The sequence below is a fragment of the Osmerus mordax genome, chromosome 10 (assembly GCF_038355195.1).
Source record: "Osmerus mordax isolate fOsmMor3 chromosome 10, fOsmMor3.pri, whole genome shotgun sequence".
Classification (NCBI taxonomy): Eukaryota; Metazoa; Chordata; class Actinopteri; order Osmeriformes; family Osmeridae; genus Osmerus; species Osmerus mordax.
The window spans coordinates 3,398,449-3,416,973 of NC_090059.1; the positions used below are offsets into that span (position 1 = coordinate 3,398,449).

The following is an 18,525-nucleotide window of genomic DNA, read 5'->3' on the forward strand; positions in this document are numbered from 1 at the left end:
AGAATAGAAATGAGTTCCCTTATCCTGAGAACTGCTTTCTTACCTGCCTGTTTCTACATCTGTTTGTCCACCTCACCTGTTGCTTCAGCTGGCTCTCTCACAGCAGCATGTTGGATGATGTCCTCCTAGCTTACTCTTTCTTCAATGCCTAATGAATCTAGAGCCATCTCTTTCTCTCCCTGACCCTGTCTTTCTGCTTGAGCAGCACTGGTTGAAGCCTGAAAATATTTCTGGGGAAATTGTGGGGTGTAGTAGTTACTGCTCTACTACAGAAGTGTAGTAGTTAGCTAGCTCTACAATTTACCGGGGCTAGGTCTGAAAACGGAGCTGCCAACTATCAGGTAGCAATGCTAGTGCTAAATAACTATTTAGCTGGTCGGCTCCATGACGCTGTTAAATAGGGCACGTGAGATTGCTCACCAAAAGAACGAAGAGGAACCCACTTGTCTAGCAGATTAAGACATGTTCATAGGTACCTAGCGAAAAGTAACCTAAACTTTCCTAGACTTTTAGCTATGGTACTAATGCTGACGGCTCGCTGATATCGCTGTCTGTCTAGAACTGCGTATCTATGCGTTGTTGCTAAAGGCCAAATTAAACTACTCCATTTTCACGGAGACGGACACAGGGAACGCGCTCTCCGATGTGGAACGCCCCTTGGAAAGCTCTACGTGCACCTCCTGATTTTTCGTCCGTCATTTTACGGATACCCCTTGGCTGTGATTGGTCCGTATTAAGAACCGCTTGCGTCAGGGGCGAGGGTGGGGTTGCTGTGACCAACAAGACGAACATAATCCTTTGACCGCCATTGCTGTACATTTTTACAATTCATATTTCAGCTAAACAGTACATGTAAATCAGCTTCTGAATTAAAATGTGACGAGAAATGGGCTGTGTAGTTGCTGAAAATGTGCTTATTTTATTGATGAAACGGCTAATTTGTAAATTTGTTCAGAATTCTTGATAACCTAGCTAGCATCGCAGTGCAGCGTCACCTACTCTTCTGGGGGTGAATTGTTTTCAGCACCCACGGCCTTCGGAGTACTATAAATTCAACAAATCCGTCTGACTCTGTCCGTCTGTCTGTAACGGAGTCGGAGTAGTAGAAATCGGCCTTAACATGTGCTGACTTTGTGACTTTGTGACTGTGTCTGTATGTGAGAGAGAAACGTCTGAGTGACCGAGAGATGCAGGGAGAGCAGGGAAAGGAAATGCAGCTGAATGAATGCGCTGCGTGTTTTAAATAGCGTAATTTTATTTTTTTGAATATTTTTTTGATAATGCAATATGTGCCGGCCGGTGTTGATTCTGTTGTGCACCGGCACAAATTAGTCTGTGTGGGCTATTTTACTTAAGTGTTTACTACTGGATTTTTGTTTCAGAGCTACATGTCCCGCAGTGAGAATTTAACCTACTTTTTCATTTGGTTGCCTGCTTTCTTATCTTTTTAATATTCTCTCTCAATCTCCAGGGCTTGAAATTGCGACCATTGTGGTCACATATGCTCCCAAAATTGTATCTGTGCAACCTCAAAATATATTTAGTAACATTTGTGCAAGTGCAAATTATCATTATGGTGCGACCTGTTTTAATATATTTACAAAACACTCGCTAGTTAGCCTACTGCACAGTATGTGTCTGCAGGGTTTTCCCTGCATAGAGAAAATTTTGGCTCGCGACAAAGCCGTTTTCCCGAGCGCCAATGACAAATCCCGAGCACCAAAGGCAAAAAAAAAGTCTGCGATAAAAAAAACAAACAAACAGCTGTGTTCATCAGTACATGCAATGCATGTCAGCGAATATGTTCTCAATAGTATGTTTCAAGTAGGCTACAGCCGAACCCACGTTCTGTTTTGATCAATAGTAATCGAGTTGATAAGCGTGTCTTTTTGTCTTGTCTGTGAGGTGCGCGAATGGACAGAACGGCCAGTAAACTGTCGTTCCGCTGCGAGGGCCAACCCGACGTGCACGAATACACCTGTACAAATGCAAATGAAATTTCCACTCAAAATGCTGACAAAAGTTTGATTTACTTTTTCCAACGCAGTGTTCATTGGTATTCTTAACCTGGAATGATAATATATAGTGCAGTGTTTCCTCAATGGCTAAATTTCTGCCGCCACGGTATCAGAAATCAGGCTGTACAAAATTTGAGGCCGTCCATCAGCACTGATTGTTAGGCCTATATATGCTTCTGCGTTTTTCGAAAAACGGACACATGGGAACGCCCTCGTGTCCATGGAACACCCTCTACGAGCTCTCAGTCAGCCCTCGGAGAGCCCCGGGGAGCTCGACGTGCACCTCCTGAATTTTCTAACTATCCGTCGTAGCGACGGAGAGCTACGGAGACCCCCTTGGCTGTGATTGGTCAGTATTAAGAACCGCTTGCGTCAGGGGCGGGGGCGGGGTTGCCGTGATAAACAGGATGAACAGAATCCTTTGACCGCCATTAAGTTTTTACAATTCATATTTCAGCTGAACAGTACATCAACATCTGAATTAAAATGTGACGAGAAATGGGCAGTGTAGTTGCTGAAAATGTGCGTATTTTATTGATGAAACGGCTAATTTGTAAATTTGCTCCGACTTCTCGATAACCTAGGTAAATAAACACTCCACGACGACTTACAAAAAAACGTTGCGCCACTTACTCTTCTGGCGGTGAATTGTTTTCAGCACCCACAGCCTACGGAGAACCATAAACGAAGTCTATCCGTGCGTATCCGTGCGCCCGCCCATCCGTAAACGGAGACTCAGAAGCATATTGCGGCCTTTAGAGTGCATGTCGTAGAATTGCACGGACACGCGCTTCACACCGCAATTGAGATTGCGTGTGTGCGTCCTTGAGAACTGTAAGTCGTATAACTTATGTTGTCAGTTCACTTAAGCCTGTTATTGTATAAGTCTATAGTTCTTGCTAATTTAAATCAAGTTAACTTATGATTTTCTTGCTAGCTAAATTGTCTGTTGATTCGATAGTGATTGCTGCCCTTGCTCAGGTTTGTATTTTAGGTGCATTATTATGCTGAATTAGTTTTAATTAATACAAAGTGGGTTTATTGTTATGATTAGCTACAGAATGCTTAGCCTATCAAGATCAAATGAAGCAGGCAGTGTACATGCTTCAGAGCGGCCAGAGCGGCTAGGCTAATGACCATTTACAATAAGTTGTTACGTCAAATTATTAATAGGCAGCATTTATGGCATTTAGAACATACTTTGAGTGTAAGGTGTCTTTAAGTAGCCTAACGTTATTGCTTTAGGGGAAATAGGACGAAAATATGTGCAATATTACATTAGCTATTAGATTATTACATTAACCTGTTCCGAAATAGATTTTCGAGGGGGGGGTGCAAAACACCTGTGAATAAATACATTGATTAGAAAAAGGAGCACCGAAGACCCATTTTGACCCAGAAAAAAACCCTGGGCTGCTGTGAGCTGATACAGTGACCAGTCTAATTTTCTATCCAACGTTACATAATTAGTTAAACTTCATCTTTTACGTTCTTAACGTTAATTCATATTTTAGATAGGTTAAAATTAGCCGTCAATCACTTGTCACTGCGCTCTATTGTCACCTTGCACTCAAAATGTTAAGAGCTGAGAACACTAAACATTTTCGGTAGGTGCTCTAAATCTTTGCTGGTGCGCCTAACTATTTAAAGTTGGGAGCACCAGTGCTACCAGGTAAAAAAGTTCATTTCAAGCCCTGATCTCTAATGCCGCCTTTCTCTCTTGATCCTCATCCCATCCACTACCGTGCAGAGTGACGTAACCTAACGAGAGGGATGTTTTCCAAACTGAGTTGCATCCTGAGCTGTGCCGGCCCAGCCCTGACACGCAAGGTCCACTCATTCACCCGTCCCGCCTCCTCCGCTGCCTCCAAACTGATGTTGGAGCGCCTGCTGACCTCTGAAGAGGTGTATGCCCGCGAGGAGAAGTACGGCGCCCACAACTACCACCCTCTCCCTGTGGCCCTGGAGAGAGCAGAGGGTGAGTGCTCGAATACATGCGCTCGTTCATCCTCCATACCATGTGACCTCATCCTCATTTGAGTCGTGCGAATGTCATGTTGTGTTCATGCATGGTCTCCCTCTGTCCTTGTCTGCCTGCCTTAGGGCTGTACGTTTGGGATGTGGAAGGCCGAAGATACTATGACTTCCTCAGTGCTTACAGTGCGGTGAACCAGGGCCACTGCCACCCCAAGATCATTGCTGCCCTCAACGCCCAGGCCTCCAGGCTCACCCTCACCTCACGAGCTTTCTACAATGATGTGCTGGGAGCCTATGAGGAGTACATCACCACCATGTTCGGCTACGACAAAGTTCTGCCAATGAACACTGGTGAGGAGGCCTCTGGATAGGTTGCCATTTGGGCACACAGCTGTTTTGTAATGTGAACACACTTGTATGATGTCCTGGAGGGTTTTTAAAATGATTTATTATTATTATTATTATTATTGTTAACTAGGTGTGGAAGGTGGAGAGACTGCCTGCAAGCTAGCCCGTAAGTGGGCCTATACTGTGAAGGGTGTCCCCAAGAACCAGGCAAAAATAATTTTTGCGAGTAAGTCCAGAAAAAAACTTCCCAACTTGGGTGTCTTCTTCACTGCAATGTTACAGAAGCATTTTAGCATAGCAGTGTTTCACTTGGTCTTTTGTGTAACTTTTTTTTTATGCAGATGGTAACTTCTGGGGGCGCACCATGGCAGCCATCTCCAGCTCCACCGACCCTAGCAGTTACGAAGGTTTTGGACCTTTCATGCCTGGCTTTGAAATCATCCCCTACAACAGCATTCCTGCACTGGAGGTAAATTAAGGATATGGGATTGGGTGCATTAGATTGGGCTCTCATCTGCCACATTTTACTTTAACATGCTTTAAAGTCAAACAGATAGCCGAGTCATTATTTGAATAATGCTCACTAGCTCCTTCTTCAGAAAGTTGTCATATACTGTACAATGTTCCCACTGTCATGGAAAGCCTGTAAAAGTGTTTTTCAGTCATGGAAACTAATACAATCAAAGCTTTCTGGGAAATTTGTGAAACTACATTAAATGCCTTCATGTGCATGAAGTAACCTGTTTGAAGATCAATGTGTTTTTAGGTTTCAAGTCATCCATGTAGCAGATGGTGTGGAAACCCTGTGTACTGTATGAATGTCTGACCGAGTTGATTTGAGTTTTTCCGTCTTTCAGAATGCTCTCCAAGACACAAATGTGGCAGCCTTCATGGTTGAGCCTATCCAGGGAGAGGCCGGAGTGGTGGTTCCTGACCCAGGCTACCTGACCAAAGTCAGAGAACTCTGCACCAAACACAATGTGAGTAGGGGCCACAGCCTCCACCATTTTGAGTAAAACCTTTTTTGTCTTGTGTGGCTTCACCATTCCAGTTCAGTCACTGTGTTGTGACAAGGTTATGTCCCTGACACGGAAGCCTCTACTTATGCCCTCCCCTCACCCATGTGTGGCTGCCAGGTGTTGTTCATCGCTGATGAGGTGCAGACCGGGCTGGCACGAACAGGCCGGCGCCTGGCAGTGGACCATGAGGCTGTGCGTCCGGACCTGGTGGTGCTGGGCAAGGCTCTGTCTGGAGGAGTCTACCCTGTGAGTATTGTACTTCCCGCTAAAACCCAACACTCCTATTTACACAAAACTTCATTGTTTCTGTTTTGCCACATCATGGTACTTGGGGGCGGCCATGGTTCAGGGGGTAGAGAGGGTCATCCAGTAATTGCAAGGTTGGTGGTTTGATCCCAGTGGACTCTTGGCCATGTGCCTAAAGTGTCCTTGAGCAAGACACTGAACCCCAAGTTCCTCCTGGGTGGAAGGCCTGCACCATGCTATGTGTATGGAAACTCTAAAGCCCTTTGGGTGTGCCAATAAAAACTAGAGAGGATACAATTTCTGGGGAAATTGTAGGGTGTGCTTGCTTGCGTCGGTTGCACAGGGGTCTGTATATTTTATATAAAAATGCATCGGGCCTACTTATTATTTATAAAGATTACATAGATTTAAAAGCATCTTTTTTGCTGCTCATTTACAACTCAAAATACGAGTGAAGTGTAGAATGAAATATGTCTTCTCATTTCCCCTGCAAGAGGCAGCTGACAGGCTGAATCAAAACGAATACATTTGGCAGACCGGTGTTAAAATGGACCTAATCTCTATGACTTAAACGTCCTTTTAAGTTGTCCCTTCTCGTGATATTTTCAGGCATTTAGCCTACTCATATTGCATTCATTCATTAATAAAGAACCCCCTTTGAAGATTATTCTACGACTTTACCGGCAGAAGATAGAATCGCGATTCAAACAGTAACATCTGCTAACTGAAAATATGCCCCCAAAAACGTAAATAAGCTTGACATTTATTTAGTGGAAAATCGCTCATTCATAAAAAGCTCACTGGTAGCGATCATTGTCAGTAACAACGCAAAATGCGATATAGCCCTGTGTGGAGAAGCTGCCCCGGTAAATTGTACTACTACAGTACAGTACTAGACTACTGCTGTGTTCGTCTTGGTAGCGATTGCGTTGGTTGAATTCGATTTAACGTTCCGTTGTACGGTTTAGGCTGAAATTAATTATTTTCATGAACAGATTGACAAAGTTTAGGCTGTGGCAATGAAGTTCAGGTTAGTAGTCAGATTGTTTCAACTATTGAAAGACTTTTGAGTAAGGGGAGTGCCGAACATGTTCTGTCGCCGTTTGACTTGAACAGCTGAGGAGTTTTTGTTAGCTACTCACACTAGTGTCTCGGGGAGGCTACAGCGTTGCAGTGAGCTACACTGGTTTGAAACCACAGGTAATGGTAATTTCACCAACAAATCGTTTACTAATGTCAGAATAAATCATACAACGAAAATGTATATGTGAGGAATGTTTATTTTAACGATTGAAAACAGATACATCATAGACCACTGTAGTATGTGTTGCCCGGGCAACACAGGCTAATGTCATGATGCTAATACTTCAGTGAAATAGTAGACTACTGTTTCCGAAAGTAGATGTACTTCCTTAATAATATCAGCTTATATTGTACATTACACATCACAATTGTGTGTCATATCACAAAGTAAAATGAGTAAATAGTTATCACCCTGGCCTCTTTGCTTGTGGCGTTTCTGCAGCTGCCTTGCAGTAAAGCTATAGTTAGCCTAGCTATCCCCCAAGTTAACAGATGCGAAACGAATGTTCTCCCAAAGGTAGTCACGCGTGTTTTCATGACGCTAGTGACGTTAGTAACGTCAGTGACTGTGGCTAGCAAATTAGCCACCATTAGCTTCACTTTTCGCCCAAACCATGCAACGGAACGTAAATTCCAATAGAAGCAACTCAATCGCTACCAAGACGAAACTGTTGACACCTACGTTGTCTATGTAGGCCAAATATTGACTGAGTTTTAGGGGGGCAAAAAGAATAAAATAAAAAAATAATAATAATATATATGTGAGAGAACAAAGGTTGTGCCCTTGCCGAAGGCAAAGCACACCCAATTAGCTATGTGAACACAGTCCATTTACCATTTTTATTTACTTGGCTGATGCATTTCCGCAAAAAAGAGAATCCAACAAATTGTTATACTTTAATTTTGAACAAAAGCAACAAACTTAAGTCCATTTATGGTTGTCACTGATGTGACATGTCGTATCCTCTGTCAGGTGTCTGCAGTTCTGTGTGATGACGAGGTGATGCTCACCATCAAGCCCGGTGAGCATGGCTCCACGTACGGCGGCAACCCCCTGGCCTGCCGCGTGGCCATCGCCGCCCTAGAGGTCAGAACGAGAATGCCGTTATTGCCCCTCCATCTATCAGCACCTCCATTTTTATTTAAACCTTGCAGATAGAGACCCATACTTAATTTGCATGTATTTTCCCCAGGTCCTCGAGGAGGAGAAGCTGGCGGAGAATGCAGAGAGGATGGGTCAGCTGTTGAGGTCCGAGCTTAACAAGCTCCCCAAGGACATAGTGACCGCAGTCAGGGGCAAGGGTCTGCTCAATGCCATCGTTATCAAGGAGACCAAAGGTAGGTTATGATGTGGCTGAACACACCTCACAGGTCTTGTTTGAACAGAGAATCAACAATTGTTTGGCTTTGCAAACGGCAGCTGCAATGGCTAAATCTAATAAATTAGTACTTGCTGGTATGGGTATACAACTAAAATGGTGCATCTAGTAAGTACAGCAGATTACCGTATTTACGAAAAATAAGCCGCGGCTTGTTTTCTTGTGCGGCTTATATTTCGAAGCGGCTTATAGTCCGGTTTTAGAACAAAAAAGTGGCTTCTCTCAAGATCTCTACTGACCGAGCAGCTAATTTTATGCTCAACACTTGAACGGGGGCTTATTACTTGAAAGAGGAATTATTTACTGTTTTCTCAGTTACACTATCAGGGCTCGGAAATGCAGTGACTTGCTATAGTAGGCAAATGGCTAGTAGAACATGACATTTCATAATCATTTCAGTTAATCAAACAGCTGCAAACCCAGTGAAATGTTATAGGCTAGGCTAGCTAGCAAAATAACACTAGCATCGCTAACAACATTACTAATTCAACTTTGGTAGTCTAACCGAGCTCTTTGTAAGTTTGTTTTAGATATAATTGTATATGATAGTGTGGACAATAAGACAAGGACGCAGTCTCTTTTCATAACTTGTATTTTACCACTGCTCTTCTTGACATCGCCATTCGAACAGCCCTCACTGATTTCACGTACTTTCAGCATCAAGCAACTCCCGAGGGACAAAACACCATTGTCCGTTGTCTCACAGAAAGGTCTGCTACAGTAAGCTATCCTCAGGATTTAAAAGCTAGCTAAACTTATAATATATCTAAATAATTTTGTAGACATAACAATGGATTCTGCCACTAAATTAGTGACTTGGATTTATTTCTGGACATACTATCCACAACCGAAGTGTGTTACACAATGCTGTAAGATCACCTATATTCGTGCATTGCTCTTGGTACCCAGAATGCCCTGCGGCAAGCTGAAAAGCTACTAAGTTAAGGGTATTAGCTTAGTTAAATAAGCATTGTTTGGAGTTTTATTGTTGTGTTCGTTCTGTTTTGATATGCGTAATGCTATGGTCTATAGTTTAGATAATTTGATTGTTCACCCTGAATGGGAATGTTGTCTAGTTAGATCGCTGTCCGCAGCCATAGCATGAATGTGCAAGTGATCATTTGTCAGCATTGGGCCACGCAACTGTAACATTGTTTGCTTATAAAGTGCGGCTTATACTCTGATTTACAAACACAAAGTGCTCATTCTGGGGGGGTGCGCCTTGTACACGATGCGGGTTATTTACCGTAAAATAGGGTACTAAGGATCAGAAGTGCACAGGTAGGAAAGGTACAGACCCTTCTTTTAAAATTGTTAAATTTTTATGACGCAAAATAAGTTAATTTTACGGATTCAGTCTCCGATGCGACGCAATAGTCGGACGCTCGCATCCAGTTAGGACATGGTGTAAGACCGTTAAACGTTAAACGAAAAGTTTTTCAAAATGTTTGTGTTCCAGATTTTTAGGGCGAGGCTGAAACCATGCCTCCATGATGCAATGGAGGTGTCATGCCAAAAACTGTCTGGGCCTGACATCACAATGACGTTCTGATGCAAGGACGTGTCCGTCGCTATGCCAACATTAAATTCCTGACAGTTATGCGCGCTAGTGGGAAACTGTCCTGGTTGCTACGCTGGTTGTGAGGTAGGCAGTTTTGTTTTTGGACCTATTTAAAACAATTTAGCCTACTCTACGATTTTTACGTTTTCACTCGTTCGACATTCCTGAGACACCAACGCGCCAGGCCTTCCCAGTCTGTTAAAATCGATGCTAAATAAGTTTTTGACGAAAAAAGGTAACAAACTTGAAGCTAAAAACAGAAATGTTATTGTCTTTGCGTTCTTTTTTTTCTTTTTTAACGAGTGAGAACTTCAAATCATAGAGTAGGCTAAATAGGCCTAAATACAAAACTGCCTACCTAGCAACCAGGACAGTTTCCCGCTAGCGTGCGTAGCTATGTCAGGAATTTAAAGATGCTGTAAAGTGGAATTGAAAATGAGTTTTATGTTCATCACACCACAGAAGAATGTGTTAACAACCTATCCAAAATCGACTGAAAAATAAACAGACATGTTAAATTAGGCTTTGAAATCATGAGAAAATCAGCAGTATTCTCTGCTTGAGACTGGGGGGGCGTGCTGCCTGAAAGAGCTGAAACTCCGCCCCCTTGAATTTAGCAACACTAGCTAAATCAATTGAAGATATCAGAACAGACCTACCTGCAGTCTGTGTTTTTATGTATTAATTACCTTGTCTTTGCATCATACCAGCTGAGTAACAGAATGCAACTGTCTGTGATCTGACGTAGATAGGTGGCTGTGACGTAGATCGGTCGGGTTTTGGCTCCACCTATACAAAACCTGAGCTTAAAACGGAAGAGAAACTGTTCAACGGTCTAACTCCACATTTCGGTGCGCCAAAGTTTTCACGCTTTGCACATGCTTTCAGGAACTCATTTCACACGTATATAATGTACTGAGAAGCAAATCATGGAATTTGCTTTACAGTATCTTTACGGTTGGCATAGCAGAACGGCATTGTGATGTCAGGCTGGACAGTTTTTAGCATGACAGAGGCACTGAGCCCCTCCCCTAACACTATAGTACAGGAGTCCCCAAACTACGGCCCGCCCACGCATTTTGACCGGCCCTCTGAACAATGCCAGAGACATTTTGATATATTTATATTTATAAAAAATTTAAAAAAACTGTTCACACTGATTAATATGCATAAGTAAATGTTATGATTTCAATAGCAATGAAAAAAGGTAATTACGATAGTATTAATGCTATTTTAATAGGCTATATATCCCTTGATATGTACGGTGCATAACAAAATAATAAACTAATCTAGCATAATACATTTTAAATCATAATCAAATCTCCACAATAATACTGGTAGTCATTCCGGCCTATGTAATTTTCTGTTACAGACCGACCCGGCCCCACATTATAGAAAGGAAAAATTATCTGGTTTGGGGACCCCTGCTCTATTAACTAATCTCTTAACTTGAGGGGCATAAGTACATTAAATGGTGAATAGAAAAGAGTGCTAAAATGTGGATGAACCCAAAACAAATGAACAATAGTCCTAGCCATGACTACTTGGCCTACTTCAGTAGTTTGTTGGCGGTCCCTAAATATTTCCATTGGCTAGGTTGCTGGTTGTAAAGACCAATGTGTGCGGTGCTAAACCACGGCTGAACATGTAGTAAAATTGGCAAGATAAGACGATACATCGTGGCTTTCCGAATATTGAACTTCAAACTAACTTTACCACGGTAATGTTTGCATCTCTGACAATTTCAAATGCTTTATCACTGTCGACATGTTTGCTGCATTTATAAAAGGCGCGTGCCTCACTCCATGCTGGTTGCTATTTTATCACGTCATTAAGAAGGTAATTGTTCGGTAATTTATTTGGTATTTTCACTTGTTCTGGCAAAACGCCAAAAGTAAAAAAAAATCCTGTTTTTGGCCACATAATTTTGGTTGAGGAACATTTTGTGCATCCTTCATTTAGAGATTATACCTTCAGTGAACTGAGTGGGGTATTTGAACCATGATGATGTATGTGTACCCCCCCAGACTACGATGCCTGGAGGGTGTGCATGCACCTCCGTGACAACGGACTGCTGGCCAAGCCCACCCATGGTGACATCATCAGACTGGCCCCTCCGCTCATCATCAAGGAGCACGAGGTCAGAGAGTGCGTGGACATCATCCAGAAAACCATCCTATCCTTCTAACACCCCTCGCGGAAGTGAATTCAATTCCACAAAATGAGTGAAGGCGTGATCCCTAAATATCTCTCATACTGTGAACTATTGGAAATGTTAACCCATGCTAAACATTTGCAACAAAGTGTTGATTTCATGGCAGTTAGTGCATTACTGTGAAAATGTATATGAGGATGCTTCCAGGAGGCAGCAATATTTCAGTTTTGTTTCTGAAACATATTTTTAATGTATGATGGAGATGCATGGTGTTGGCATTATTCCAACAATAATTTTATGTCAAAGGATGATGGGTGGAAGTACATTCCTTTCATTAAATAGCTTTGACTTCCAAATCTATTCCAATTGGCCTGACTATAAGTTAATTTGAGATCATCTCAACTGTAAAAGATGTAATTTATTGTGCTTAACTAAACTCTTTCACAAGCATTAATCAAATGCTATAGGTTTGCTTTCAACTTTAAAAACGTTTTTATTTGCCTGACTGTTGAATACTGACAAAACCAACCCAACCAGAAAAGTATTGTAATATCAGTCGATTCACTCAGTTACAATTCAACTGTTGAACAGTCATCAAAGCAAAAATTTTATCCACAAACTTATCTGGTCTGCTTTTGTTACCAATTATTTGTTACAGCTGGGAGTTTACTGTCTTAGGTCAATAATTCACTGAACGTTACAACAACAAAATGTACACCTCTGTGGAGGCAGAAGGACTGGGCCCTAGTGCTCTTTTATAGAATTTGACTTATTATTATCATAATTGCCTGTAGTGACTAATAGTCAACTATCTGTTCAGTGTTTGTTTTTGACCTGCTGAATGTTTAAACTGTCAAACTGCTGTTGATGTTCAGCAACTGAATCCATTGTATCTTAAGTTGTTACAGGTTCCCCGAAATAATTCAATCAGGTTCTATGAAATACTTGGATCATAGTTGTTTCTTGTTCATCCTGGGTTTCTGCATCTGCCCGAAGCCATTTAATTTGTCATCCTGAGTGACAAACTGCAGTGGCAGTATTCTTCCACTAGGTGGTGCTCTGTGTACATTAAAGCTAGGTTAGGTAATGTTTTTGAGAAGCACTGTCATATTTGCTGAAATAATACTGCTAAAATAAACATCCTGATAGAAATCAAATCAATGTGCCTACCTACCTGTCTGCAGTAGTCAGGCAGTGCGTTCATGTGTTTTTGGGGAGTAGCTTTTGAATGGAGGGAGTGGGATGTTTTGGGTTGGATACTTTCAAACTCAAGCCAAAATGGCTAGTTTCACAAAACGTACCTACATTGCCTTTCAAGATGCTAATGCAGTTGTTAGTTTTTAGTTGTTTGATGGTATAATTGTGCCCATGATGCCGCTGGTAGTTCTTCTCAGTGGCTTTGGTACCTACATTTCTTACATCACATTTGAAAACCGCAAAAGTACTTGTTCAACCTCCACATCATCTAATCACTTATGCAGATGATAAGCCATTTCTCATTATTTAAACAAATTACCAGTCCTCTGGTACGTTCATGGAAATTATGTAGCCTACAATTGTCTGCTGTTTCCTACATAAGCGATTGATAATGTCATGTTGATCAAAATTCATTATATTGGTATTAAATTGGCTTACCCCCACAAACTGACCAAAAGACGTCAGACTCAGGCGAAACGGCTTCAGTCTCAGAAAAACCTCTGTCATTCTCAGACAAAACGCTCTCAAACCAAATGCTGTCATTCTCAGACAAAACACCCTCAAACTAAACGGCACCATTCTCAGACAGAATGCTCTCAAACCAAATGCTGTCATTCTCAGACAAAACGCCCTCAAGCTAAACACCGTCATTCTCAGACAAAACGCTCTCAAACCAAACGCCGTCATTCTCGGTCAGGGTATATTGTGGCCAATCGTTTTTCCATCACGTTTCGCAATTGGCAAGGCATATATTTGAGCCCTGCACTACCAATTGACGCTTGGTAATTTGCGAGACACACCTACAAGTGTTTTCGTTCCCCAATTCCCATCACAAAATTGGCAAAGGGGAGACAGGTGATACGTGAGGGGGGTGAAAGGAGGGGCCACTATTAAACATATTTCAAAGTAAGAGCTGTAGCCTGAAGATTGGCTTAGTTCGCTACATGTTTGCGCCAGACTGTAAAACACTGGACGGTAGCTCTGAAAAGTGAAGCCAAACAATCTCGATCGCCCCCTAATAACTGGCTGCAGTACAGGTCCTGCACCCTCCATGTTAGCGGATGGGACATGACCCAAACAAAGAAATCACGTCAAATGATTTTTTTTCCCAAAGATGGTTTCTGTAATTTAAGGTAGTTATCCCACTGATGTCTGTTCAAGTGCTAATTTTTCTCATCAGTTTGTTTTCAATTAGTTATTTGACGATATAAAAATGGGTTATTGTGTGCTTGCAATTGGGTCGGGAGAGTGTATAGGCCAATTTATACTTCTGCGTTTTTACCGAGACGGAGACAAGGAACGCCCTCTCCGAGCCCCTCGGAGAGCTCTACGTGCAACTCCTGATTTTCCTTACTGTCCGTCCGTCATTTTACGGATACCCCTTGGCTGTGATTGGTCCGTATTAAGAACCGCTTGCGTCAGGGGCGGGGTTGCCGTGACCAACAAGAGAACAGAATCCTTTGACCGCCATTGTTGTACGTTTTTACAATTCATATTTCGGCTAAACAGTACATGTAAATCAGCATCTGAATTAAAATGTGACGAGAAATCGGTAGTGTAGTTGCTGAAAATGTGCTTATTTTATTGATGAAACGGCTAATTTGTAAATTTGCTCCGACTTCGATAACCTAGCTAGCATTGCAGTGCAGCGCCACCTACTCTTCTGGCAGTGAATTGTTTTCAGCACCAACAGCCTTCGGAGTAGTATAAATTTAACCAATCCGTCTGACTCCGTCCGTCTGTCCGTAAACGGAGTCGGAGAAGTATAAATCGGCCTTATGGGTGAGACCTCGATACAGCGGCTCCAACACCCGATCACTACTGGGCAGATGGATCTATGGACCTCACGTTTTGCATAGGAGCATAATCAAGCCAAAACTGGAAAGGGCCTTCCCCAAAATGTTGACACAAAGTTCGACGCATAGAATTGTCTATATAGTAACATTTTATACTCAAGCATAAATGAATTCATCAGTAGAACTAAGGTTCCAGCCAAAAACGGCTCCATTCCATTTGGCTTGATTTTAAACCAATGAACAAATCGGAAGTCCATACAGATTGCGAGCAAGACCCTTTCATCTAACATCAATGTCTGACATCACAAATGCTCATACTTTTGGCTATGTATACTTGAGGAGTGAGTTTAGCCATTTCACACATCAGCTGCACGTTGTATACGACCCAATAGACCCCTGGTAGAGAATGTTGTATTCAAACTATGGCCTGTCTCGTATAAGGACTGTCAACTTTCACTCTTTGCAACACTTACTAGCCCAAGATGAGCCCGGTCTGCTTCTGACCCAGTCCTCTGTCCTGCTACCAGACGAGCTGAATGCCTTCTACGCTCGCTTTGAGAGGGACAGTGACCCCCCTGCAGTGGAGTTACCTTAAGGCCAAGCCAGTGTTGTGCCTACATTAACTGTAGCTGAGGTGAGGCTTTGATTCCAAAGGAACAACCCTCGCAAGTAGGGATGCGTATTGATAAGATTTTAATGATGCCGACTCCTTATCAATTCCTGCTTATCGATTCGATTCCTTATCGATTATCTTATCGATGTTCCCCTCTACAGCCAACTAGGTCTGTGCGTCCTGCACCCCCACACACACACACTCGTTCTAAACGAATTTCTCAAACTGGCTTTGAAATGAGCTAATACCTACCACCTCTAGGCCTCTTCAGGCCTCTGTTTTCAAAACAAAATCTAGTCGGAGATAGAAACTTTCAGTTTCCTTGTGTTCAAGCTTCTATTACTCAACACCAGTAGGACTTACAGGGGTCCTAACAACAGGGGAAATATCCTCAGTGTCACCTTTCAAAACAGACCATTTACATGCATGTACTCCAAATGGTTCAACAACAGCTTTCAATGTACTTTGGGTATGTTGTTTAGGCGTTTTCAGGCACATTTAACAGGACTATTAAAAGGTTAAACAATTAAAATGCTAAGTTTAATAATGGATTAAAAATCGATATGCTCAGTTTAATAATGCGACACGCGAACGTTTGCTAATAACACGCCGCCCCGATAACGTGAAATGATCAATACTAATGGGAGACGAATGCCGGAGCTAAAATGTATGCTTCAAACGACGGGACAGAAGATAACTAGATCGACTACACAGAATAAAGGCAAATGCTTCACACAGTAACAAGTGGTTGTGATCACTTTTGAGCAGTTTAGCTCTACCTTACTCTGGATAAGAGCGTCTGCTAAATGACTAAATGTACCTTAGATAGTTAGAGATGAAGCGCGAACGTTAGCTGCGCTGCTGAATGCATCGAACACATGACGTTCCAGTAACTTCATTCCATGCTGTGTGTTCAAATGCTTCTTCATATTTGTAGTATTTCCTCCCTTCGACGAAATAGACTTTTTACACCCGTTACAAGTGGCGTTGTTGTCATTTTGTCGTGTGAAATACAACCAAACTTTAGAACGCTTCTTCCTAGTTGCCATGTTTGCTGCAGTCTGTCTTCGCGCATGCGTGCGCAAACTTTTATAGTTTATTCCGAAAAAACGATTGAAGCCTAATATTTTGCAATACCCTACATTATGTTAAACAAATGCGTTCTGTTACAGTAAGCATATCTACAGGGGAGCATGTTGTTGGTCATCATGATTACAAAACCTTGTCACCATGCATGTGTGTGTAGTGTACACAAAAATGGCAAATAAAAGATTCCACCAATCCATCTTGTAATAGGCTAAAGGATATAAATATATGATTTCATAGAGTTATAGTTGTTTAGTCTATATACATGAAGCCCAGGGTTGGACTGGCCACCGGGAAAGTCTGGAGATTTCCTGAACGGCCGGTCAAACGGCCCCGGCATAATGCAAAAAATATATTATAATAATACACTGTTGTAGGCCGGTCTGCGTTTCAAAGTCCCAGGCCGTTTTTCAGTCCCAGTCCAAACCTGTAAGCCTATGTATTAAAAAATATATATTTGGGTGTGCTTTGCCTTCGGCAAGGGCTCAACCTTTGTTCTCTCACATATATATTTATTATTGTGAGAATGCTGTTAAGCATTCTCACTATTGTTTTCCTGTTTCTCTTTATTATTATTATTATTCCAACTTCTTAGTTCTTCCGTAGGTTTTTTGGCCTTTAACTAGTCCTGCATACTTTCACGCATTCTCACTATTGTTTTCCTGTTTCTCTTTATTGTTGGAATGCTGCTTCAGCATTCCAAGTATTGTTCTTTGAATCTTTATTCAAGCATCTTCTTCTTCTTCTATTTCTTCCAAGACACCTTTCAGCGCCTTCAAATCTTCAGCTATTAAAACCGTTTAGCTATCATAAAATTCAGCAGTTTCAGGCCATGGGTGCTATGACTTTTCAGCTTTGTACCTCTTATGCTTGAATTAATATAAATCAATATTCATAATATGTTTAACATGGTTTTCCAATAGAGTTTTCTTTCAAATCCTCTCAAACTTCTTAAAACTTCTTCAACTTCCAAATCCCGGTCCGCCCGTGCCTAAAACCGCCCCTGAATACACTCATATGCTAACCCATAGTAGCAGTGCGATGACAACAGAGACACACTTGTCAGAGTAAAGATCGTCGCCCAAGCGTCGCCCGAGTCTTTCGACCAAAGTAACTTTCCTATATTATTTAGACTAAATAGTAGTTTACAGAAACATAATCAGTGATATAGAAAAAAGTTGAATAGATATCAAAAAGATTAATTTAAAAAAAATATTTTAGGATTTTAAAGTTTAAATGGTGGCTCCAGCTGAAAAATTGAGGAAGAAGAAGGATTTGGAGTTTTTCAAACCGTTTCTGAGATTTACATGGGTTTCTATGTAGAGAGATAGAGTGAGGCATTGGAATGTTGCGCAAATTCAGAGTGACAGCAGAGTCCGTTTTTTTTTAAATGGCACTTTTGCCCTCACGGCCACAATATTAACTTTTCAAGCTTCATTTTGGATCAAAACGATGCCGTGCTTGTGCTGGTCGGACTCATATGGGTATGGAAACCCACAGTTATTTATTTTTTGCGTGAGGAGCCCGAGAGTGAGACAAAGTCTGTCTCAAGCCCCATAGAGACTAATGCAAATCTGGTGACAAAATCGTCAGAGAAAGCAAAAAGAACAAGATTTTGAAACTGTCGGTAGAGTCGTATTTCTGACCGCACAGAAATATAAAGGACATCTCTGGTTTCGGCAGAGTCCTGGGTCTCGGAAAATATCCGTATTTTTTGGATTGGACATATAGTTTTGCGTCTAGGTTAACTTGTTTGAGGTGTGGATTCTAGCTACATTTCTGTTATTCTCTCCCCTCAGCGCATTAGCAATCATAGCTGCACCATCACCGTGGCAACGACAGACACGCACCACTCAGTCTCACGCAGGTGATTGGTATTAGCTGATTAGTGGAGTCACAAGACAGAGTTTGATAGTATTTCAACCTAATACAATTTACAAGAGGTGACTCTGCAGGTGCTGCTAATATCTCTTTTTTACTACTATTGCTAATGGAACTGTTTTATTCTACTACGCCACTGAGTGCGTTTACTTGACCATGAGAAACC

General features: G+C 41.9%; 1 protein-coding gene and 1 long non-coding RNA gene across 3 annotated transcripts in view; one reads left to right on the forward strand and one right to left on the reverse strand.

Moving 5' to 3' along the window:
- The window catches only part of oat (ornithine aminotransferase), a 27,043-nt gene extending 14,100 nt beyond the window's left edge, over window positions 1-12,943 (forward strand). For both annotated transcript variants that reach the window (XM_067244771.1, XM_067244770.1), the window contains exons 2-10: window positions 3,769-3,996; window positions 4,122-4,346; window positions 4,474-4,569; window positions 4,685-4,812; window positions 5,201-5,323; window positions 5,480-5,608; window positions 7,665-7,778; window positions 7,885-8,029; window positions 11,659-12,943. In XM_067244771.1, the coding sequence (XP_067100872.1) occupies window positions 3,792-3,996; window positions 4,122-4,346; window positions 4,474-4,569; window positions 4,685-4,812; window positions 5,201-5,323; window positions 5,480-5,608; window positions 7,665-7,778; window positions 7,885-8,029; window positions 11,659-11,819 (1,326 nt within the window). In that variant the 5' untranslated portion in view covers window positions 3,769-3,791 and the 3' untranslated portion in view covers window positions 11,820-12,943. The remainder of the gene's footprint in view (window positions 1-3,768; window positions 3,997-4,121; window positions 4,347-4,473; window positions 4,570-4,684; window positions 4,813-5,200; window positions 5,324-5,479; window positions 5,609-7,664; window positions 7,779-7,884; window positions 8,030-11,658) is intronic.
- LOC136950434 (uncharacterized) lies at window positions 7,576-16,441 on the reverse strand. The gene is made up of 2 exons (XR_010877488.1): window positions 16,213-16,441; window positions 7,576-7,772 (listed from the first exon to the last, which is right to left on the reverse strand). It is a non-coding gene; the product is annotated as an uncharacterized lncRNA (long non-coding RNA).
- Window positions 16,442-18,525: the final 2,084 nt, after the last annotated feature.